We start from the raw sequence: 26664 nt of genomic DNA on the forward strand, positions 1-26664 counted from the left end.
TAGAAGTAGAAGATTTGGAAGAAAAAATTGAAGAAACTTCCCAGACAATAGGGCAAAAGACAGAGATTTTTATAAGGAGGGGAAAAAAAAGTAATTTTTGAAAAGGATACATAGGATTAAAGCACAAGATCCAACCTCTAATTCGTAGATATTAGAAAAATATAATAGAGGTAGACAGAAATGTTACCACAAGATTTTCTTAAAAAATCTCCCCAAAACAGAAGCAGACGTATTTCCAGATGGAAAGTCCAAAAGAGAACTCAGTAATCATAAAGAGAAAAACAGACTCATCCCAAAGTATCATTGTCATAATAAGAACATGGAATTAAGAACTTCCTTTGAAAGAGGGGAAAAGACCACCACAAAGAACTGGGAACCAAAGTGCCAGTGGACTGCATAATAGCAAGATTGGAAGTTAGAAGATACAGCAATTTCTTCAGAAACCTAAGTGAAAGTGACTTCCCATCTTTCATATACCAACTGTGGGAGGAAAACAAGAAGAAGAAGAAAAAAAAAAACCCACACGTGACTTGAGGAAGCAGCCACTTTGACACTGGAGAGAGGAAAAGGCAGATCCAGAGTGATGGGGCAGTGAAGAGCAGACGGCAGCTGCATGGCAGACCTAGGGGCACGCAGGCAGACCCAGGTCGCCAAGGGGCCTGTGTCCAGGGAAAAACAAAACGCAACTGGCAGGGAGCCCTGCCCTAAGTTCCACCAGGGAGAGCTTAAGGCGGAACTAGTGATCGGGAGTGTGAGAATACAGAGGCCTCATCCTCCCTGCCCTCCTCTGCACACACTTCTCCCGCCAGCCTCTCGCTAGTCCAACTTTCAGTGACATCAAACTCATTTTGTGAATATGTTACTAACTGCTGGTCCTTGCTAGACACTTGCTGTGATACATAATTATATCTTTTTTCTACAGCTTGGTTTCCTTGGAGCCAATGAGTCCTCATTTTTTCATTTGATTATTTAAATTATACTCATAGATTACTTAATAAAATATCTTTTTAAAAATTTTAAGTTGTGTATGTTTTTAAACAATTTCTTTGTTTTATGCATAAATATGCAGCCATGACTTCTTTCTCAAGACAGACATATGAAACACACAAATATAGATATTTATATCCATTTTTTACTTTTTAAAGTCATTATTAGATTTAATCATTATGTCTTTATAACAATTTCTAGTTACTTTATAACATTTCATTATAAGAATATGTAATGGTTTATTTACTTACATTCTTCTGAGTTGGATATAAGAGTTTTTCAAAATTTTTTATAATTTTTTTTATGTTTTTCTTTCTCTTTTTCTTAACTGAAGTATAGTTGATGTACAATATTATATAAGTAGCAGATATACAGTATAGTGATTCACAATTTTTAAAGCTTATACCCCATTTATAATTATTAGCTACATCCCCTGTGTTGTACAATATATCCTTATGGTTTATTTTATACATAATAGAATTTCTTTTACATTTTTAATAAATGCTCACTGAGCACCCTTCTACATAAATATGTCTATATCTCTAATGACAAGTTCAGAGAAGCAGAATGGGTTTAAGGCTTTTGATTTATATTACTCAGCACCATCCTCCAAAATTTCTGCCAATCTACAGTTGTACCTACAATGTATTATGTTCATTTGACCACACACTTACCTTCACCAAGTAAGAGGGATTTAACAAGTAAGATTTAACATGTATGCATCTTAATCTAAATGTCCCTATTAGTTATGCTGTATTATCTATTTATGACTTTTGACCTTTTTTCTATTTTTTTGTTTTTCCTTCTCCTAGCCTTGGTACTTAGATAGGCCTTCTTCAGCTCACGGATGGGTAGATGTTGACCTATGTTTTCTCTCTCTTTAAGTGGGTGGTATTATGGTTTTACTGTCAGTAACTATTTTAAGTAGCCTACAAGGGATCCTTTAACAATACTTCTATAAAAGCATGAAAAGCAGGAGTGGGGGGACCTCAGGAATATAAAGTTGACTGAAAATCAACTAACTTTCTATGTATCTTTTAACATACAAGCTTTCTTCCTTAAATACTGGTGCTACATGGATCAAAAGCAATGTAACACTTTCAGGTATAGATGCTAATACAGCTTAATTTTGAAAAGATTTTACTCACTTGTGGTCATGATGCTGGGAGGGCAAGAGGGTATTCCATGATCTACTGCCCATCTGTAGGCTCCTTCTCCAACTAAAAAGCTAACAACAGAAAGATTATTCTTTTAAAAATCCAGTGTCATCCTCTCCTACATGTATATAGGTAATAAATATATACATTTATTGATATACATATATAATAAAGTAATATAAGCAATATAATAAGGCAACTAAAAATTTTGCAATACCTCAAAATGGCTATATACCAAAAGGCTTCATTTAATTTTTCCCCAAGTTAGAAATTTTACAACTGGAAACAGTAAATGGTATGATATCATTTGCAATAACTAATAAGTAAAAATTGGCAAAATGCAACATAATAAGAAAAAATAGTTGATTTCCCAGTGGAAAATATAAAGATTTATCTTGGATCAAAGTGGTTCTCAGTTTATGTACAAGAACTATTTTAATCATGTCAAGAGTTAAAGCTTAAGCAAATGTCTTCAGATTTGGTATTCTTGCCTAGCATAACAGCTGGATCTATCCAAAATGAGTGGGGTACATCCAGAGATGCCCAAACACAATGATATGCACTTACATTTCTAAGCCTCAATGCAATATATATATATATATATATACATACACACACACAAACACACACACACACACATATATGACTCAGAATCATTTTCACTGAGGTAAGGTAGTGTGGTGTGTCCCAGAAGTAATTTTTTTAAGCCCCAATGGCAGGTTTTAACATAACAGTAACTGAATAAAAGGGTACTGTTAGCTAACTGTAAAAGACTTTCTTTCAAAGATTTCAAATAGCATGCAGGATAATTAACCACTCCATTCCCTAACACAGTAATAGCAAGCAGTTACCACAATAATCAATCACTTCATCTCCTTCCACAGCCAACTTCTTAAAGATCTCAGCCAGCCAGTAATGGATTCCTTGAACTAGAGCCTACTCATTAGTTTCCTGCTCCCTATTTTTTGTTTCTGTTCCTCTAATCATCCAACAATAAAAACTCAAAGTAATACATATTGAAGTCTTTAGATTTGATTGTTAATAAGATCAGTGACAGATTAGAAGAAAGTCAAAGTAGATACTTAGAAATATATTCAAACAGTTCCAAAGAGAAACTAGATGGTTAGGCTCAATAACTTTTCCAATATATACAGAGCTGGGAACTGAGGGAGCTTTAAAAAAAAAAAAAAGAGGAGGGAGAGAGCCCACAAGAATAAACAACTTCACCTCTTCAAAATTCCATTTTTTAAAAAAATTCTAAAGGACTCCAAAAATAGAAAACAGTTCTCTTATTCTTGTATCAAATGAAGACCACTGCAAAGAAACAGCCAAGAAAAGCTGTCACATAAAGGAAAACGGAAGAATAATTCAAGTAGGAACTTGGATGCAAGTTGAACTATCCTGATGGCATTTGTAGCACTTTCTCCTGCTCAGAAAAATACTTTGATATAAGAAATAACTTCTATTCATGTGAAAATGTAAAGGAGATGCTAAAGCAGTGCACAAAATGATCAAGACAGAAGTTTGGAGCTGAATCTAATATTCTCAGCACACCCACTGGTCATTTGGGGTTCGATCCCAGTATCTGGGATCAAAAGCATTTTATAAAATACGCTTAGTATTATTTTTCATTTCTCAGTCATTCAAAGATTTGATTCTACATAAAATCAGTTTGCCACTGTCTGCCATGCAAGTTTTTAAGTATGTTAGGCATTTTATAATATTCACCAAGAAAGTGAGCATTTTGGATGCTTGTCTTATGGATAAGAATTCTGAATACCCGACTTTCCTTACTATCAAAAATTACATGTCCAGTAGTTCAACATCACAAAAAAATGGCATATAACTGCTTTTGATATCATTTTAAAATGCTATAAAGTTATGTGAGCTTGGTTAAAAACGATATGATCAAAAGGGCTTCCCAGGTGGTGCTAGTGGTAAAGAAGCCACCAGCAATGCAGGAGATACAAGAGATGCAGGTTTGATCTCTGAGTCAGGAAGATCCCATGGAGGAGGAAATGGCGACCCACTGCAGTATTCTTGCCTGGAAAATCCCATGGACGGAGGAGACTGGTGGGCTACAGTCCATGGGGTTTCAGAGTCGGACACGACCAAAGCAACCGAACACATCCTATCAAAAGAAAAAAATCACTTCCCAGAACACTAACTGCAGCACCAACTCAAATATTTCTCACATATTCATGATTCTCCAAGGAGAAAGCTCTCATAGAAGTTTTATCTCAATTCACTAGGAAACCCACCAACTCCACCTTGTCGACACACCCAGAGTCTGGCCACTTCCCAGCTCTCCCCTGCACCACCTCGGCCTGAGCCGCCTCCGTCGGTCTCCTGGATTGCTGCAACAGCCTCATCACTCCCATGCTTGCCTTGCTCTGTTCCCTGCCTTGGTCCAGTCTCAACACACCAGCCACTGACATCCTTGGGAAACGCAAGCCAGGTAATGACACTCCTCTTCTCAAAACCCTGAGAAGCCCCTTGTGGAGCCTTCAGCAGAGTCTCCAGGCACCCACATGATCTGGTCCTCTGTCCCCCCTCCTCCCCGTGTCTCCTCCTCCTCTTGGTTACTCTACTCCAGCATCCTGTAAAAACACAAACGCGTCAAGGCAGCTCTGGCCGCAGAGCCTTCGCCACGACTGCCCAGTCAGGATCTTCCTTATGTTCCAATTGGCAAATTTCTCCATCTGTTTAAATATATCTCCTTGATGAGGCCTGAAACTCAACACTTTAAAACTACGCAACATGCTACCCTTCTCTACCAGTACTCCTCATCTCTCTCCTTCTGCCCTTTTCTACTTCTTCCACCTTACGACATACTATACACTGTATGTGTGTGCGCTCAGTAGCTCAGCTGTGTCTGGCTCTTTGCGACTCCACGGACCAACCCAGGGATGGAACCCAGGTCTCCGTCATTGCAGGGGAATTCTTTACCATCTGAGCCACGGGGAAGCCCACATACTGTATAGCTTACATATTATCTCTATTGTTTACACGTCTCCCTCAAGTAAACTGTAAGCTTCATTAAGAGCAGGGACCTTTGTTTTTCATTGATATCCACATAGCCACTCAGAACAATGCCTAAAACACACTAATCATTAAACAAACAACTGCAAGACATTCAACAAAATAATAAACGAGGGTGTCAAAATTCTCCAAAGGACAGCGTTTTCCTTGCGTTACGCTCTCCTTAATTCACACCAGCGTAAGTCTAAAGTGTTATGAAACAAAAGCAACAGTAAGCGGAGACCAGCACCGACTGGGGTGATTAAGACCGTCCGCAAGCGGAGCCACTGAACACTCAGTATACCAAACACTCAGAAGTGCACCGAGCTCAACCAGGATTTTATGGATGGGAACTATTTTCAAAAATCATGACGCTATTGTCAGTCTAAAAATGTGCAATTTAGTGATTTTAGAAAGCTCTCAAAACTGCTTACAATGTATTATGCTAGATAAGAGAGAGAGGAGAAAACGATAGCTGCTTCTTTGGACTTCAAAACAGATTTCTGCCTATTTTACCTATGACTTCTTTGTTTATCATAAATACACAGAATTGAAGAAAGATCATCAATTTGGTGGATACTGCTTATTTAAAGCTTACAAATACAGAAAGTGCAAATAAAGGAGAACCTGCTATATGTGGAAAAAGAAATAATGAGCAAATTAAATAACAAGGATTTAACTCTTCTCAAAAATTTTATTGTAAAAATTTTCAAACACATACATTATAATGAATAGTATGTGAATCCAAACGGATCATCACCCTATTTCATCAATGATTAATACATTGCTAATCTTAATTTTCACTCCCATCCAGACTATTTTGAAATAAATCTCAGACACCACATAACTTCAAATATAAATATTTTAACGTCTCTAAAAAAGCAACTTTAAAAAAAAATAACAACATAACAAATTGACACCTTGAAAAATTTAACAATAAATCCTTAGAATCAAAACTTTATTCAATTGATGTTCACATTTCCCTGATTTTTTCCTAAAAGTTGTGCTATTATTGTTATTTTGCCTTGTAAACTATTTTATTTGAGGGGAAACACAACTAATCCATCCATACTTTCTGATTAGTTGATAGGTCTTCTTATGTTTCTTCTAATCTATAGGTTTTTAAATATTCTTTTCACATTCATACAAAAGGACTAAAATCTGAATGAATTTATGAAATACAATAAGTTTAATTGCATTTTCAAATAAACAATGTACCAAAAACTAAATTTGCATCTCAAAAAATCTGAGGGTCTAATGAGCACTTTAGGTTAATTCGTATTAAATGTAAAGCAACAATGTTTTCCAAGCTTTCCCTTTTTCACCAAAAGAAACAAAATTTCCAAAAATTATAACTTGGACTTTCCCAGTGGTACAATGGATAAGAATCTGCCCGCCAATGCAGGGGACACAGGTTTAACCCTTGATCCAGGAAGATTCCACATGCCAAGGAGCAGCTCAACTGCGCACCAGGACTCCTGAGCCCACAGGCCGCAGCTGCTGAAGGCCGGACCCCAGAGCCCATGCTCCGCAGTGAGAGGCCACCGCCACGAGGAGCCCACGGGCGGCAACTGGAGAGCAGACCCCGCCTGCCACAGCTAGAGGAAACCCACGCGCCGCGACGAAGTCAAAGTAAGTACATTAAGTGATGTGAACCATACAGTGAAAAAAGAAAACGCTAAGTCAAACAAGACTGTTCAAGTTTATACTTATAAAAAATTATAACTTATTCTATAATAGGTTAGGAGTCAGCAGTTTTTTTCGGCTAGAGGGCCAGACAGCAAATAATTTAGGCTTTGTACCCAGATGTCTCAGATGCAACAGCTCCTTTGCAGAGCACAAGCAGCCACAGACAATATGTACACAAGTGGGTGTGGCTGTGTTCCAAAAACTGTTATTGACAAAAACAGGCGGCAGACTAGATTTGTCCCATAGGCCGTAGTTTGACAACCTTTGTTCTAGATGGTAAGGCCTATCAAAGTTACGCCATATCATCATGGAGGAGAAAAGAGTGAAAATATACTTTTATAAATAAAATCAACTTGGGAAAATAGGGCACAGTTTATGACAACGGTTCCACCAAATATATGAAGGTATCAAATATTCAGCTACTCTGACCAAACACCAATACTTAAATAATGCATCATGTCATGCTGACAAGAACCAGAAAGTTAAAATATAAAAGATTATCAGCTAATAGAAATACCATTCCTCCTAAAATTTTGCTGAGGGGTTTTTTTCCTTTTAGGAAAGCAATAAGAGTTTACAAAATTCTAACAACTTTAGATGTAGCTGAAACAGATATACCCCCTGTCTTCCTCAATTAAGTATACAGACAGATGAACTTTTTATTTGAAGACTTCTTAGAAAACACCCAATGCTTTGCTGCCCCCATAGTTACCTGCCTCTTCAATAGATGACACCAGAAGACCATGGTTTCTAAGTTTTCCATCTGCTTTTGATAGTTTTTTTATCTCTATATCTAGCACACAGGAATTAAACAATAAATATTTGCTGAATGAAGGAATGATAAGTGAATGAATAACTAAATGGATGTAAACAGCTATTTCTTGCTATTATACAAGAGTTTTACTGCCTTGTTATGAGTTTTAGTCTGCTGCTTCTAATGTGATACGGAAGGACTCCATAAAATTTCAATAGGATAACAAGTCAAGTAAGGTAGTCAGTTTCTTCATCTACAAAACGTACGTTATCCTCATAAATCATTTTATGATATTATGAGATAATGTATACGAATCACATAAAACAGTGTCTCTCACTGTGTGTTAATGCAGTAAGTCTCAACTATTATCATTACAGAAATTATATACTAGACTTATTAGGGGTGTGTGTAAACAAACTTAAAGTAAAAACATGATAAATTTAATTTCATTTATTTAGGATACTCAGGAGGCTTCCCTGGTGGCTCAGACGGTAAAGAATCTACGTGTGATGCAGGAGACCCAGGCTCAATGCCTGGATAGGGAAGATGCCCTGGAGGAGGAAATGGCAACCCACTCCAGTGTTCTTGCCTGGAGAATTCCGTGGAGAGAGGAGCCTCGTGGCTAAAGTCCATGGGGTTGCAAAGAATCAGACATGACTGAGCAACTAACACACACACAGAATACTCAGGGAATCTGGGTTTTTTCCAACTACTGCAGGTACGCGGTGCAGGTATTGGAGAGATTTCTGCTTTTGGACAAGATGGAGTAACAAGGAATACATTTACACTCTTGCCTGAACCAATGGGGGAAAAAATCAGACAAAATACAGAAAACGACAGTTTTCACACATTAGACAGTAGGCAGCATGGGACAGTGATCCGTGAGAGCAAGGAAACAAACGGGGTAAAGCTTGTGACGGCCCCGCTTACTGCCTGGAGAGTTTCCTGCCACAGCACAGGAACTCAGAGCAGGAACCCTGCGGCCTCTGTGAGCTGAAGACAGAGGGCTGGGCAGCCAGAGACCCCAGGGGGCCAGGCTTCACAGGGCAGAAACCCAGGGAAGAGAGAGCCACACAGGGAAAGGACTCCGAAAACGTGCAGAGTCCCTCCAGGCTTCAGCGGAGTACAGATCAGTGTAAGCGTAAAAGGAAATCATCAAAGTCTGGGAAAGAATAACACGAACATTTTAGAGGAAACAATCCCCAAGTTCACCTAGGGCCAGGAACAGCTCCTGTTCCCACTAGTCACACTAAAAAAATAAAACCTCATTCTGGTTGCATCTGTTACAGTACTCAGAAGGGTTTTGCCTAGCAGCAAAGCAAAATTAGCTCAAGGCTAAATGCTTCTCTAGTTCGTGTAACAAAGTATAAAGCAAGGCCTGAAAGGATGACGCTGTCTCTAAATAAATTAACCACATCCTAGAATTAAAGTACAAAAATATCCAACACCAAATAAGGCAAATCTCACAATGTGTGGAATCTAATAAAAAAAATTACCAAATGTGAAGAAGCAGGAAAATGTAACCTATAATGAGAAAAATCATTCCATTGAAAACCCAGAAATGACCAAGATGATAGAATTAGTAAACAAAGATATTAAAAGTTACTATAATTGTATTCATATGCTCAAGAAGTTACAGGAAATATTAAACATGTTAACCAGATACACAGAAGAGATTTTTTTTAAAGATACAAACCAAACTTCTGGAGATAAAAACTACAATGTCAGAAATGAAAAATAAACCAGATGGGATTAACAAGTGACTAAGTATTGCCAAAAAATAATTAGTAAACTTGAAAACAGCAGTAGAAATTATTCAAAATGAAACAAAGAGAAATATGAATGGGAAAAATAAAAAAAATTATCAGTACCACTATGAGAGGTCAAATACACATGTAAATTGGAATCCTAGAAGACAGAAGAGGAGGGATCAGGAAAGACACATCTGAAGAAATAACAGCCAAAAATCTTTCCAAATTTGATGAAATATATCGCTACATATCCAGGAAGCAAAATGAACACAAACCAAAGACATTACAAGAAAACTACAGACCAAAGTCTCTCATAAACACAGATGCAAAAAGTATTTACAAAAGTTAGTAAATTGGATCCAGTAACATATAAAAGGATAATACATTGTAACCAAGTGGAATTTATTCCAGGAATGCAACTTTTACTTTAAGAGTCAAAAATCACCCAATCACTGTATCAACTGACTAAATAAGAAAGATCATCACAAATAGATACAGAGAAGTATTTGAAAAAGTACAATACCCATTCCTATTAAAAATTCTCAGCACATTAGGAAAAGAAGGGAACTTTCTCAACATGATAGAGAGTATCTATGATAAACCTATAGCAGCCATAATGTGCATGAAAGTGTTAGTCGTTCAGTCATGTCTGACTCTTTGCAACCCCATGGATTGTGTAGCCTGCCAGGCTCCTCTGTCTATGGAATTTTCCAGGCAAGAGTACTGGAGTTGGTTGCCCCTTACTCCAGAGGATCTTCCTGACCCAGGGATCAAACCAGTGTCTCGCGTATTGCAGGCAGATGCTTAGCATCTGAGCCATGAGGGAAGCCCGTCATATCTAAGGGTAAAGAACAAATGCATCCTCCCTAAGATTACAAATAAAACAAGGGTGTTCACTCTCACACTTCTGTTTCACATTGCATAGGAGATGCTAGCCAGTGCAATAAGGAAAAAGAAATTAATTAAAGGAATGTACATTAAAAAGGAAGAAATAAAAGTATTTTTATTCCCAGAAGACAGAATTATCTATGTACAAAACTTTATGGAATCTATAAAAACAAAATGAGAACAAATGAATTTAGCAAATTTCCAAGCCAGAATATCAATATAAGGAAATCAATTATATATCTACATTGGTAAGGAACAATTGGTACTTAACTTTTAAAATGTGCAAGTTATCACAGCATCAAAAAGAAACACTTAAGTATAAATTTTTTTAAAGCTGTGCAAAATCTGTACACTGAAAATTATAAAACACTGTTTGGAGAGGTTAAAGAAGACCTTAAAAAATGGTTTAAGTTAAAAACCTAATCAAAATTCTAGCAGGTTATTCAAAGAAACTGACAGGATAATTCTAAAATTCACATGAAAATGCAAAATGCCTAAAATGGCCAAAGCAATTTTGAAAACAAAAAATAAAACCAAAGAACAATGTGAGAAAGTTAGATCACTAATTCCAAACAACTATAGGATCACCTTATGACATTATTTTAATACAGAGATGACCATAGCTTTTTCACATATATTTCATCTTTGTAAAATATAAAAATATTACACGTATCCCCTGTGACAACTGCCTCATCTTGTTCCTTCCTTCCTCCTTCCTAGAGGTAATTATGGTGAGCCTCGTGACCTTCTTTCCAGAACTTTTTTGCACATCTATGTACATGTCTATGTAGACTTAGAAAATCAGAGTGCTAGCACATCTTGGAGATACTGCAGGTTCAGTTCCAGACCACCACAATTAAATGAAAATCACAATAAAGCAAGTCACACAAATTTTCTGATTTGCCAGTTCATATGTTTACACTATACTGTATTCTATTAAGACTGCGATAGCACTATGCTTAAAATAATACTGTACACACCTTAATTTAAAAACAGTATATCACTAAAAAATGCTAAGCATCATCTGAGCCCGCAGCAAGTCACAGTAGCAAACAACACTAAACATGACTGATCACAGGGCACCATAACAACCATAATAATGAAAACGTCTGAAATCTTGTGAGAGTTACCAAAATGTAACAGAGACATCAGGTGACCAAATGCAGTTGGAAAAATGGCTCAAAGCACAACTACCACAAACCTTCAATTTGTAAAAAAAAAAAAAAAAAATACAGTATCTGTAAAGCACAATAAAATGAGCTATGTTGTGTTGTATGTGTTTACTACCATAAAGGAATAGATGAGAATGAGAAAAGCTTAACTTCTGGACAGCGGTAACCTAGGGCAGGGCCAGAGATGGGCCGGGGTATGAGGATGGGTCAGCAGAAGGATAAGGATGCCGTTAGAAAGGATCACATCCACGCAGCTTCGAGTCTCTTGGTAATGTTTTGTTTTCTTAACCTGGCTGGCAGGAAACAGGGACACCTTGAATATATTTGGGTAAAAAGATTTCAAGACTTTTCAAAACTATAATATTTTCTATTACTTGAAAGTCAAATACAGTGATCCCCATAGAAGCACTGTCACAACTTTGAATACAGGATATTCACGTAGCCTTCACAGCCAGGCATACTGAACATGTATGGTACTGAAGACAGTAAGTGTAAGACAGTACTGAGGCATAATCGTTAATATTATTATGCGTGTTACGTGAAGAACAGTACGGAGGTGCCTTAAAAAACTACCGAGCTACCATATGACCGTGTAATCCCACTCCTAGGTACATATCCAGAGAAAAAGATGAGCCAAAAGGATACATGCACCCCAATGTTCACTGCGGCACTGTTTACAACAGCCGGGACATGGAGCAGCCTAAACGTCCATGCATATTTCACTTCAATAAGTGAACCACAAAACATTACATGTTATTTTAAATGTACTGATGTTGAAAAAATCTCTAAGACATCCTATTTAAAGAAAAAAAGAAAGTTTCGAAATAATATGTACATTTATTTTTTAAAATATGCATAACTCTGTTTACAATGGCTAAGACATGGAAAGAACCTAAATGTCCACTGACAGAGGAATGGATAAAGAAGATGTGTGTGTGTGTGTGTGTGTGTGTGTGTGTGTGTGTGTGTGATGGAATATTACTCAGCTGTTAAAAACAATGAAATAACGTCATTTGCGGCAACATGGATGGACCTAGACAGTGTCATCCTGAGTGAAGTAAGTCAGACAGAGAAGGAGAAGTATTGTACGACATCCCATATATGTGGAATCTAAAAAGAAATGACACAAATGAACTTACTTACAAAACAAGAAGAGACTCACAGACTTAGAAACTGAACTTATGGTTGCCAGGGGAAGGAATAGTTGGGGAGTTTGGGATGGTCATGTGCATGCTGCGATATTTAAAATGGGTAACCAACAAGGACCTACTGTATAGTACATGGAACTCGGCTCAGTTTGATCAGGCCGCCTGGATGGGAGGGGACTTTGGGGAAGAACTGACACATGTGTATATATATATACGGCTAAGTCCTTTCGCTGTGCACCTAAAACTACCACAACATTGTTAATCAGCTATAGCCCAACACAAAATAAAAAGTTCAAAATAAAAAATATTTTAAAGTCGATAAAATGTGTCATTAGGCATGTTAACAGGATGTGATTACATTTTGCAAACAGAGAAATTTACAAAACTATATAAGGGTGAAATACAGTGGTGAGGATTTGCTTTAAAATACTATAGGAAAGAGACAGGTGCATGAGACAGATAAAGGGCAAAAATATTAATTATTGGAGCTAGATGATAGGTTTGTGCAGGCTCTTTACAATAGTCAAGTTCAAAGTTTTTTTTAACAAAAATTATATTTTAATCCTGCAGAAAAGATGTAATCTTACTAGCGTTAGTCTTACAATGTGTTTCTCCAGAAGAGTAAAATTAAGTACTTTTATTCTGAGAACTTCTCAATAAAATGAGTTTAGACTCTGGACTCAAACATGTAAGATATTTTTAAAGTCCTATAATAAAAAGACCCCGGTTGAGCACTTACTAACAGCAAAAGCATCTCTACAATCAACTACAAAACCTAAATTAACTCTGATCTCTTTTGTGCATTAATCCATAATATTCTCTTCCATCCGGAGCTCTCTCTTGAAACAAAATGTTTCGAGATCACAGACCAAAGAGTGTCGTCCTCTCAAAGGCAAGCTACTGCTGATGTGTAACCAACAGCATCAGGCTTCTGTGGATAAAAATAGCCTTCAAACACTGCATGCACCAAAGACCAAAGTCCCGGAGAAAGAGGAAGAAGAACAAAGCAGTTACCAGGGAGGAATTCGGCCGGCTGAGAGTTTGCCCTTCTGCCCTTCACACAAGAGTCTGTTTGCAACTGAGACTGGGTTCTTGATTCCTATAAAATAAAATCAGCAGAAAGTGAAATCAGAAAGTCTTCAAGTTCCCCACTCAATTTTGTGCCTGTTTCAGTAAGACAACTTTTAAGTATCAATATCTTGGAAAACTTTCTATAAATATAATAATGAAAACTGTTATTTATCATGAACAATAAGGAGCAAATCAAATATATGAATACCTATAGACATAAGAACAGAATAAACATAAAAACATACATTCTCATTTTATCATGTGCTATAGCAGCAAAGACTGAATTTGAAGTAACACAAACTTAAATTAGGTTCCTTTTTAATAGATTTCAGGATAGAATCAAAAATTTAACTGGAAATTTGCCATCTATTATGAAAACCATGAATTTCCTCTAAGGAATACACCTGACTACAAACAGCTTCAAATTTCTCCTTAGGGAGAAAAATTGACAGACAAAATTTTTAAATCTCACCTGCAAGAAAGAATAAAGTCCTACAAATGGGGAGAGAGTGGGGAGAAGAGGCCAAAGACATACAAGATTGAGACTGATGTGGCTAGGATCGCTTCCAGGAGGGAAAACAAAATGAAGAGTGAGAAAAGGATGCTTCTCCAGAGGAAGAATAGGATAGGAGGTTACTAGCATGAAAAAGAATTGCCAGGGTGAAAATAACAATGACAGATAAGACAATGATTATGACAGAAGACAGTGACAGTAACTTAGGATCCAGTATGTGCCAGGCCCAGTGCCAAACCTTTACATGTATCAGACTATTTAATTGACACTTCACCTGTATCACGTAAGTATAGCCTTAACTCTATATGATTACTGAGGAAACATTTGCAAAGGTTAAGTTACCTGCCCAGGATCACATGCTGATATTTTAACAGAGGAAGCTAATGACCACACCCTTAACCACTAAGTTATAGTCTCAGGACACTATTAATACAAAAAAAAAAAAAAAACAAAAAAAAACCAGGATATAAAGAGACTGAAAAACCTCAGATTAAACAACAGATTGACTTAAAACTAGATATTTAGCTAACACCAAAAACTATTATCCCCCCACTAGAAAAGGATAAACTATCAAAAGAAGAAAAACTCAGATCTCTGTACAAAGCTCTTAAATTTATTTCTGTGTCTGATGATTCAGTGGTATAACGACATTAATTAACTGATAAATTAACAAAAATTCAAAGCTATAAATTCACCATCAAAGCTTCAAAAGGATAACTATGATGTATGAAAAACTGACTCTGAAATTCACCAGGTAAACTTCATTTAAAAAAAAAAAAATGAAGAGGCACTCATCTTACAAAATACCATTTTCTTATTAAAAGCTATTGTAATTGAGTGTGGTTTGTGTACAAAATGGACAAATATATCAATGGAACAGAACAAAGCTAAAGTTGAGACACAGACATGTGTGAATGAGGATATTTAATACATAATACAGACAGTATTTCAAATGTAGGAAAGGATGGACTGTATATGAGAGGTAGACAGAACAGACAGCGATGACGGTCAGACTGTTTTATAACTGTACCAGCTATCAGTTGACTGCTTTGCAGCTACAAATGCACCCTTGGTTGCCTGACGGGTAACAGCGGGCATGGGCCATCAAACCCGTGGCTGTGGCCAGCTTGCACACCGTCAGCGTGGTCAGTAGAGGGCCCTGGAGACAGCCGCGGCGGCCGGGCTCCTCGAGCGCACAGGATTCACGCCATGTGGCCCACACGGCTCTCTCCAGAGCCCAGGGCCTGTGGGGTGCAGCTTTCTGCAGCATTTGCCCACCACATGCTTCCCAGACAGCCCAGAAAGAAAAGGACCATCATCACGGATCCCCACGCCTTCTCCTCAGTCCCACACACAGCAGAGTACCCTGTGGGGCTGGCTGTCTAGGGAGCCAAAACCCCAGCGCTCATCCTAGGAACGGAGGTGTCCCTCCCACGGCTCCCTGGGCTCTGCGCGCCCACCGGCCAGTCTGAGCCCACAGGATGGTTTCTGCTCCCACAGGACGACGGCCTGGGTGACGCAGCAACTTCCCTGCCAGACAGCAGGCTGCAGCCACACCTGGTTCAGTGAGGTCCGAACTTCCTTCCACGTTTTCCTTACGTGGGTATTTCCCCTCTGCCCTTTACGTTAAGCTTCTCCTGTTTAACTGCTGTGTGGTTCCTGTCTCCTAGCTGGACCCAGTCTGATACAACAAATTCGGCAAATGACTAAATCTCTCCTGTGTCTCAGATTCCTCAATTATAAAATGGGGATAAAAGTACTGATCTCAGAAAGTTATCCTGAGAACGAAATGGTTTAACACACATGAACTACTGGAGGACAATGCATGGTATGTAATAGTCACCCAATAAATGGTTGTTGTTACTCAATAGACTATACAGGGACAATTTGTTGATCATTTCAGAAACTGATCAACAAACAGTGCATTCAAAAAGCCAATGAAAAATAAACTACATGTATATTTGAAGAATATGTAAGTGACTGCACTTACAATTATGACTGGGAGCTGACCGTGGCTCAGATCATGAACTCCTTATTGCCAAATTCAGACTTAAATTGAAGAAAGTAGGGAAAATCACTAGACCATTCAGGTATGACCTAAATCAAATCCCTTATGATTATACAGTGGAAGTGACAAATAGATTCAAGGGATTAGATCTGAAAGACAGAGTGCCTGAAGAACTATGGATGGAGGTTCGTGACATTGTACAGGAGACAGTGATCAAGACCATCCCCAAGAAAAAGAAAGGCAAAAAGGCAAAATGGTTGTCTGAGGAGGCCTTACAAAAAGCTATAAAAAGAAGAGAAGTGAAACGCAAAGGGAAAAAGGAAAGATATATCCATTTGAATGCAGAGTTCCAAAGAATAGCAAGGAGAGATAAAAATGCCTTCCTCAGTGATCGGTGCAAAGAAATATAGGAAAAAATAAAATGGGAAAGATTAGAAATCTCTTCAAGAAAATCAGAGATAACAAGGGAACATTTCATGCAAAGATGGGCACAATAAAGGACAGAAATGGCATGGCACTAACAGAAGCAGAAGATATTAAGAAGAGGTGGCAAGAATACACAGAAGAACTGTACAAAAAAGATCTTCATGACCCAGATAATCATGATGGTGTGATCACTCACCTAGAGCCAGGCATCCTGGAATGCGAAGTCAAGTGGGCCTTAGAAACCATCACTATGAACAAAGCTAGTGGAGATGATAGAATTCCAGCTGAGCTATTTCAAATCCTAAAAGATGATGGTGTGAAAGTGTTGCACTCAATATGTCAGCAAATCTGGAAAACTCAGCAGTGGCCACAGAACTGGAAACGGTCAGTTTTCATTCCAATCCCAAAGAAAGGCAATCCCAAAGAATGCTCAAACTACTGCACAATTGCACTCATCTCACACATTAGCAAAGTAATGCTCAAAATTCTCCAAGTCAGGCTTCAACAGTATTTGAATTGTGAACTTCCAGATGTTCAAGCTGGATTTAGAAAAGGCAAGGAACCAGAGATCAAATTGCCAACATCTGTTGGATCACTGAGAAAGTAAGAGAGTCCAAGAAAAACATCTATTTCTGCTTTATTGACTATGCAAAAGCCTTTGACTGTATGGATCACAATAAACTGTGGAAAATTCTGAAAGAGATGGGATTACCAGACCACCTGACCTGTCTCCTGAGAAATCTGTATGCAGATCAGGAAGCAACAGTTAGAACTGGACATGGAACAGACTGGTTGCAAATTGGGAAAGGAGTACATCAAGGCTGTATATGGTCACCCTGCTTATTTAACTTATATGCAAAGTACATCATGAGAAATGCTGGGCTGGAAGAAGCACAAGCTGGAATCAAGATTGCCGGGAGAAATATCAATAACCTCAGATATGCAGATGACACCACCCTTATGGCAGAAAGTGAGGAAGAACTAAAGAGTCTCTTGATGAAAGTGAAAGAGGAGAGTGAAGAAGTTGGCTTAAAGCTCAACATTCAGAAAACTAAGATCATGGCATCTGGTCCCATCACTTCATGGCAGTAGATGGGGAAAGAGTGGAAACAATGGCAGACTTTATTTTTTGGGGCTCCAAAATCACTGCAGATGGTGATTGCAGCCATGAAATTAAAGGATGCTTGCTCCTTGGAAGAAAAACTATGACCAATCTAGACAGCATATTAAAAGGCAGAGACATTACTTTGCCAACAAAGGTCTGTCTAGTCAAAGCTATGGTTTTTCCAGTAGTCATGTATGGATGTGAGAGTTGGAAAGCTGAGCGCCGAAGAATTGATGCTTTTGAATTGTGATGTTGGAGAAGACTTTTGAGAGTCCCTTGGACTGCAAGGAGATCCAACCAGTCCATCCTAAAGGAGATCAGTCCTGGGTGTTCATTGGAAGGACTGATGCTGAAGCTGAAACTCCAATACTTTGGCCACCTGATGGGAAGAGTTGACTCTTTGAAAAGACCCTGATGCTGGGAAAGATTGAAGAAGGGAGGAGAAGGGGACGACAGAGGATGAGATGGTTGGATGGCATCACCGACTCAATGGACATGAGTTTAGGTAAACTCTGGGAGTTGGTGATGGACAGGAAGGCCTGGTGTGCTGCGGTCCATGGGGCCGCAAAGAAGCAGACATGACTGAGCGACTGAACTGAACTGAACTGAAAACCTTAAGAAATGCAAAAGCCACAAAAAGAAGAAAAATAAGTTTGACAAATAAAATTTTAAGTTCCAATATGATAAAGCACATTATAAACAGGGTTAAACGGCAAGCCACACAAGAAGTGTAAACGGAGAAATGCTAATGGCCTTGAAAAATATGAAATTTCATTAAATGCTAATAATATCTCATAATAAAAGAAATTAAAACTAATTGAAATGCTCTTCATACCTATCAGAAAAATCAGAAAAGATACAGAAGATTACAGCAAATGTGTAAGTAAACTGACCTAATTGACATATATAGAAAACACACCCAACAATGACGTAATACTCTTTGGAAGCTCTCATGGAACATTCATTAAAATACACCATAAGCAGAGCCACAAAGTAAGTCTCAAACATTTCAAGGGGCTGGAACTTTCAGGCTACGTTCTCTGACGACAGTGACATTCAACTGGGGTCAATAAAACGTTTAGGCAAATAAATCTGACAACTCATTTAAAAAAGACAAATTCCTTGGAAAATACACATAAGAAAAATATAGATAGTCATATAACTGATAAGAAAATTGAAACCCATGTATTTAAAACTTTCCACAAAGAAAATTCCAGTAATTCAAAATAACCAATGAATTCTTCCAAATAATTTTTAGAAATCATTCCAACTGTATGCATACCCTTTCAAACAATATAGGAGGAAAAAAAAAAAAAAACCCAACTCATTTTATAAAGCTAGCCAAACATGATTCCAACATCTAAAAAGAATATTTTAAGTAAGTAAAATTAAAGCTGATCGTTACATGAACATAGATGTCAAAATCTTAAACATTAGGAAATGAAATCCAGTGGATGTAAAAAACAAGATAAAAAATTCAATCATGTAGACTTTATGCCAGGAATGAAAAGTTGGGTTAGCATTCAAAAAAAAAAATCATAAATTTTATAATATCTACAAAATAAAGAATAAGAGTCAAAGATGCAAAAAAACACTTAATATTCTATAGCCATTTAAAATAAAACCTATCAGTAAACTAAGACTAGAAGGAAACATCCTCAATCTGATAAAGAGCATTTATGAAAATCCTATAGCTGGCAGCACAGAGTATGGTGAAATATCTCAGAGTACCCCTCTAAGATCAGGAACAAAACCAGGATGTACACTATCATCACGTGTATTCCATACTGCACTGAGCCAGAGCCAGAACAATAATGCAAGGTAAAAAACAAAAATTTTAAATATTGGAACAGAAAAAGCAAAACTGTCATGATTCAGAGATGATGTGACTGTGTATACAGAAATTACAAAATAAATTTATTTTTTTAACTGCTTAAATTAATAAAGTTATCAAGGCCACTGAGTACAAGTCCAATACACAAACCTCAACTGTATTTCTAAATGCAAAAATAACTGGATACTAATATTTTAAAATATATACTTAGAGTAGCCATAAAAAATATCTGGAATAAATCTAATAGAAGATGTATAAGATATCTATATTAAAAACCATAACATATTGCTGAGAAAAGTAAACATTACTTATATAGATGTACATTTTCCATGTTTACAACAGAAAGATGCAATATTATTACAATGTCAGTTGTCCACATATGGTTCTATATATATATTCAACACAATATCAATCAAAATCTCAGCAGGGTTTTATTATGGACACTGACATGTTGATCCTAACAATTTTATGAAAATGCCATAAATTGAAAATCGCCCATACAACTATAAAGGCAAAAAGAGGAAGCTGGAAATCTTATATGACCAGACTATTGAGACACAATGTCAAGCTATAGTAATCAAGACAGTATGCACTGGCAATAACACAGTAGACGGAACAATGGAATAGAAGGTACAGAAACAAACTCCTACACGTATAGTTATCTGATCTGCCAACACTCTTCGGAGGAAAGGATTATCCTTTCTATTGACAATGGCAATAAGCCATCTGGATATTCATAAGAGGGAAAAAAATTAAAGTTGGTTCCGACTTCACCTACTCTAAAATGAATCTGAACTTCATAAGAAAGCTAACTATGAAGGGTTAAAAACAATAGAACTGTTATCTTCAACAAAAAGCTATCCTCAAAATTTTGGGTAGCCAAAGGTTTCTTAAAATACAAAAAAAAAAAAAAATTAGCCATAAGATAAACAGTTGATAGCTTAAACCTCATTAGAAGACTGAAAAGGTGAACCAGAGACTGGGAGTAGATATTCGCAATACATGTATCTGACAAAGGATTTACATCAAATATATAAAAAGTACTCCAACAAATCAATTTTTAAAATCCAATAAAAAGTACACGAAAAACAAAAACACAGTACACAAGGATATCTCAATGGCCATGACATTTGAAAATGTTCTCAATATCATTAGTCACCAGGGAAACTCATATTAAAACAGTAATACCGCTAATACATATATCAAATGGCTAAAGTTTAAGAAGAGTAACAATACCAAACACTGCCAAAGATGTCAAGTAACTGAAATGCTCATAAATCATGGGAGTATAAATTGTAAAAACTACTTTTGAAAACTGGGCAGTTTCAACTGTAGCCAAACACATATGTATCTAAACTTACCATTCTAAATCCTAGGTTTATACTCAAAGGAAGTTAGTGCATATGTCTACCGAAAAACTTGTACAAAAATATTCACTGGAGTTTTTATTATTATTATTAATGAGTCAAAAACTAGAAATTAGTCAAATATCCACTGAGGAGAACAAATAAGTTATCATATATTCATGCAACAAAATGTTGCTACCACAAAATTTAAAAACTATTGTGATACAAATCATACGTCAATCTCACAGGCATAACAGTAACCAAGAAAAACCAGACACAGAGGGGTATGATTCCATTCATATGGATTTGAGCAAAGGGCAAATTAATCTGTAGTGCCTAAAGTCAGAATTAGGGGAGCAGGAGGAGCAGGAAGGACGGGAATACCAGCAATATAAACTACAAAGAGGCAAAAAGAACCTGTCTGGGAGTTTGGAAATGGTTTCCATTTTGACACGGAAATCTTTTATGTCTTGATTTGGGGTGGTGGTTTACTAGGTTATATACATGTAGGAATTCATGAAGCTTTATGTTTAAAATCTGTGCCCTTCATGTATATTTCACTTCAATAAGTGAACTAATTTACATTGCATATATTTTATAAGTAGTGATGTTTAAAAAAACTCTAAGCCATCCTATTTACAGAAAACAAGAAAGTTTCATAATAACTGATATCATTATTTTTCATTTACCATTAGTCTTAAAGTTTCAAAATACATTTATTTTTTTAAAATATGTGCAAAACTATATTTCTATTACATATAAATACAGAAAAATTAATTTTATTTTACTGGTTAAACCCTCCAGGGAGAGTTTTGGAAGGAAAGATTTGGAAGATCAAAGGTAAATTTTATTTAGATCATTTGAATTTTTTAACAATAAAAATATTTTATTAGTATATTCAAATAATTGCAAAATTAATGGAATATGCCAATTCCAATTTTAAATGTCTGTAATCTCTTGAGGAGATGAAGGAGAGTGATCACACTCTAACCAAAGACTTGGACATATGCTGTTTCACTGTATTCTTTAAAACTGTCTATAGGTAAGATTTTATGTTTTAAATTCAATAAAAGAAAAAAATGTTTGTTTTCAACATTATTATAAGCAAGAATGATGAAAACAACTGGGCTGTCTTTAGGAGGAATGAAATGGTAATATTCAGTTTTTTTTGAGTAGAGATCATGTGTTTTAATGTCTACATACCACTCAGTGCCCCAACAGCTCCAAAGTTCAAGGATTTTCCATCCATTATACTGGCATCACATTCAATTTCACCCAAGAGATTTAGATTAGATCCCATTCCTGCATTTGTAAAAGGAGAATCCTAAAAGATAAAAACAAAAATTAAAATACCATTAGTCTTTTTTTTTATTTACCATTAGTCTTAAAGAAAAATTGCCAATGCTTAAAATACTCTTCTAAACACTAGGAAGGTAAAGAACACTTCCCAACTCATTGTATGATATCAGTACAACACTGATTTCAAAACAAGGCAAAGACAAGGAACAAAAACTACAGATCAGTATGCTCATGAATATCGATACCAAAATCCTCAAGGAAACAAAATGCAGCAAAATATGAAAGCATTATATACCATGAACAAGAGGGATTCCAGGAAAACAAGTTTGGTTTAATAACTTAAGCTCACTGTAATATACCATGTTTATACAGAACAAAACCAAAACCAAAAAAAAAAGATCATATTAATAGACCAAGAAAAAGTATTTGACAAAATTCAATACGCTTTCATGAGAAAAACACTCAACACACTAGAAAAAGAAGGGAAATGTACTTAACATGATAGAGAGCATCTACAAAAGTAAGTCCAGAGCTAACATCATAATTAATGGTGAAAGATCGTTTCCCCTAGCATCAGGAACAACACAGCAATGCTCGTCTCACCACTTATATTCAAAATTATAGTGTATATTCTGGACAGGATAATTAGGCAAGAAAAAGAAACAAAAAGCATCCAGATTAGAAAGGAAGAAGTAAAATTACTTCTTTTGGAAGATGACATAAACTTGTATACCAAAAAATCCTAAAATCTCCATTAAAAAACTATTCGAACCAATAAAAAAGTTCAATGGGGTTGTAAGATATAAGTTCAATATGCAAAAACCAATTGTATTTCAGTACATTAGCAATGAAAAAAATGAAAATGAAATTAAGAAAACAATTCAACTTATAATCACATCAAAAAGAATAAAATAGTTAGAAAAAAATTTAACAAAAGAAGTGTAAGATTTGTACATGTATGTAAAACATGTTTTTAAAAAATTAAAGGCCTGAATCAAAGGAAGGACCCATGTACATAGAACAGAAGACTTAGTATCTTTAAGATGGCAATACTCCCCAACTTGGTCTGATTCAATACAATCCTGTATCAAATCCTCACTGCTGTTTTTTGCAGAATTTGATAAATTAACTTTACAATTCAAATAGAACCACAAGGAATTAAGAACAGTCAAGACATTCGTGTTTTGTAAAGTTCTAGGAAGCTTTTCTCACGTGCCAGAAAGGGGCTGGGTTGATGGCAGTTTTAAACTTTCAGCTTCCTTAGCGTCCTCTCACAAGAGGACGCTGGCTGAGACAGACACTAGGAGTTGGACTGGGGCGGGGGGAAGGGGGGTGTCATCTCATTGTCTCTGGGGACCCCCACACCCCTGGCCCCTGTTTCTCTTTTCTCAATATTGATTAAAGGTGAGCTTTCAAAGGCTGCCCAACCACAAGTTATGCTTTAGCCCAGGCCATGTGCCTTCTGATGTTTGTGGATTCATGGAAGTAGAAGCTAAGAGGAGTGTGGACGGGCTAGTGGATAGCAGAGAACATCAGGGAAGATGCATGTTTGCTTGGTTAGGGTCCCTGGAATGGCCCAGGCCTGGTGGGTACCAATTAAACGTTCCAAGGCCTAGAAGTCCTAGGCTATCTATACAGCGCTTCATGCTGTATCACACAAGCCCCTTTGCCAGGGTGGGCCCAGATGCCTTTGAACTGGACCACATGTGCATAGTCTGGTCCTTGCTGACTGGCAGGACAACTCCTAGGAAATGTCTTAGTGCAAAGTCAGAAGTTACCACGTGAGGCTGTGTTTCTGTCCCTGAAAAACTAAGAATGGGGTTTAAGGAAAAACTGGGGCTTCTTTTTAAAATTAAAACAAAACAAACCACAAAAACAAAAGAATAGTCAAAACAATCTTTCAAATAAAAAAAACAAAATTGGAGGGCTCACACTTCTAGGCTTCACAACTTTCTACAAATTATAGTAATCAGACAGTCTGACATGGACATATAGCTAAGGACAGATATGTAGATCAATGCACTAGAACTGTCCAGAAATAAGCCTTACACTTATGGTCAACCCATCACGGTTCTCACGGAGACAATACTGGAGTCGTTTGTCATGACAAAGGTCTGTATAGTCAGAGCTAGGGTTTTTCCACTACTCATGTATGGATTTGAGATTGGACCATAAAGAATTCTGAGCAGCAAAGAACTGATACTTTCAAACTATGGTGCTAGAGAAGATTCTTGAGATACCTCTGGACAGCAAGGAGATCAAACCTGGAAATCAACCCCAAATATTCACTGGAAGGACTGATGCTGAAGCAGAAGCTCCAATACTTTGGCCACTTGATGCAAAGAGGGTGACTCATTGGAAAAGATCCTGATGCTGGGAAAGATTGACAGCAACAGGAGAAAGGGGCAGCAGAGGATGAGATGGGCGTGATTGATTCAACGGATATGAATTTGAGAAAACTCTGGGAGATAGTGGAGGACAGAAGAACCTGGTGTGCTACAGTCCATGGGGTAACAAAAGAGTTGAACATGACCTAGTGACTAAACAGCAAGTCTTTTCCAAAAATGGTGACGGATCAACTGGACATCCAATGCAAGAGAATATCTGAGTCAGAAATCTCAGTCAATCCAGAAAATTAACTCTGTTCTAAGCTAACACAAATACTATCCAGGAAACCAGGGCAATTCTTTATCCACCTAAAGATCACCAAATGTACAAAATCATCTACAAATGTCCCCAGTTTCTTGAATTTCTGCCAGACCCAAGGAAAACTAACCACAACACGAAGATCTCCACCATATGTGTTAACACATATAACTTGAGCAAAGGGGTCAGGGATTTGAGACCAGGGCTTTTGCCCTAATGCAAATAGAAAACCTAACTGTCCATAGGATTTTACAAATGAGATCACAGGGGAAAACAACCACAAAGTGATTGTAAAATTAAATGGAAGATGAGTGATACAGACAATAAGTATTTTGAGAACTCCAAAGGAAACGGGCCAGTACGAGATGAAGAAGTTAATAGCAGTCTTCCTGAAGAATGTATAACAAATGCAAAGACTGGTCAGAAAATTCCACTTGGTGGATATGCTAGGAGCAACATGTAGGCGGCCACAAAGTATCAGAGTCACAGAAGACACATTTAGGAAATATGTTTGGTGGGAGCCAAATAGGCTGTTCCATGTCACTCATCAGAATCTGGACTTGACTGGAAAAATGGTGAGAAGCTCTTCAAGCTCTCTATAGAAACAAAAGTCAATTTTTAACAATTTTTTTCCTGTAATTGAGATCTAATCTTACTGCACTGTGGTCAGAAAAGATGACTGGAATGATTTCAATTTTTTGAATTTACCAAGACTAGATTTACGGCCCAGGATGTGATCTATTCTAGAGAAGGTTCCGCGTGCACTTGAGAAAAAGGTGAAGTTGATTGTTTTGGGGTGAAATGTCCTATAGATATCAATTAGGTCTAGCTGGTCCATTGTGTCATTTAAAGTTTGTGTTTCCTTGTTAATTTTCTGTTTAGTTGATCTATCCATAGTTGTGAGTGGGGTATCAAAGTCTCCCACTATTATTGTGTTACTATTAACTTCCTCTTTCATACTCGTTAGCGTTTGCCTTACATATTGCGGTGCTCCTATGTTGGGTGCATATATATTTATAATTGTTATATCTTCTTCTTGGATTGATCCTTTGATCATTATGTAGTGTCTTTCTTTGTCTCTTTTCACAGCCTTTATTTGAAAGTCTATTTTATCTGGTATGAGTATTGTGACTCCTGCTTTCTTTTGTTCTCCATTTGCATGTAATATTTTTTTGGAAGACAACCTCTTTAACAAGTGGTGCTGGGAAAACTGGTCAACCACTTGTAAAAGAATGAAACTAGAACACTTTCTAACACCATACACAAAAATAAACTCAAAATGGATTAAAGATCTAAATGTAAGACCAGAAACTATAAAACTCCCAGAGGAGAACACACGCAAAACACTCTCCGACATAAATCACAGCAGGATCCTATATGACCCACCTCCAAGAATATTGGAAATAAAAGCAAAAATAAACAAATGGGACCTAATGAAACTTAAAAGCTTTGCAGAGCAAAGGAAACTACAAGCAAGGTGAAAAGACAGCCCTCAGATTGGGAGAAAATAATAGCAAATGAAGAAACAGACAAAGGATTAATCTCAAAAATATACAAGCAACTCCTGCAGCTCAATTCCAGAAAAATAAAAGACCCAATCAAAAAATGGGCCAAAGAACTAAACAGACATTTCTCCAAAGAAGACATACAGATGGCTAACAAACACATGAAAAGATGCTCAACATTACTCATCATCAGAGAAATGCAAATCAAAACCACAATGAGGTACCATTACACACCAGTCAGGATGGCTGCTATCCAAAAGTCTACAAGCAATAAATGCTGGAAAGGGTGTGGAGAAAAGGGAACCCTCTTACACTGTTGGTGGGAATGCAAACTAGTACAGCC

At 37.0% G+C, this 26664-nt stretch overlaps 1 protein-coding gene across 6 annotated transcripts in view; it reads right to left on the reverse strand.

Annotated features, from left to right (window-relative positions):
- The window catches only part of TASP1 (taspase 1), a 247254-nt gene that overhangs the window by 180684 nt on the left and 39906 nt on the right, over positions 1 to 26664 (reverse strand). For all 6 annotated transcript variants that reach the window (XR_006336940.1, XM_043883311.1, XM_043883312.1 and 3 more), the window contains 3 exons: positions 22075 to 22195; positions 13582 to 13666; positions 2136 to 2215 (listed from right to left, as the gene is read on the reverse strand). Coding sequence is in view for 5 of the 6 variants with exons in the window: in XM_043883311.1 (XP_043739246.1) it covers positions 2136 to 2215; positions 13582 to 13666; positions 22075 to 22195 (286 nt within the window). In the remaining variant the exon portion in view is untranslated. The remainder of the gene's footprint in view (positions 1 to 2135; positions 2216 to 13581; positions 13667 to 22074; positions 22196 to 26664) is intronic.

This window comes from Cervus elaphus, chromosome 23 (assembly GCF_910594005.1).
Source record: "Cervus elaphus chromosome 23, mCerEla1.1, whole genome shotgun sequence".
In the NCBI taxonomy this organism is placed as follows: domain Eukaryota; kingdom Metazoa; phylum Chordata; class Mammalia; order Artiodactyla; family Cervidae; genus Cervus; species Cervus elaphus.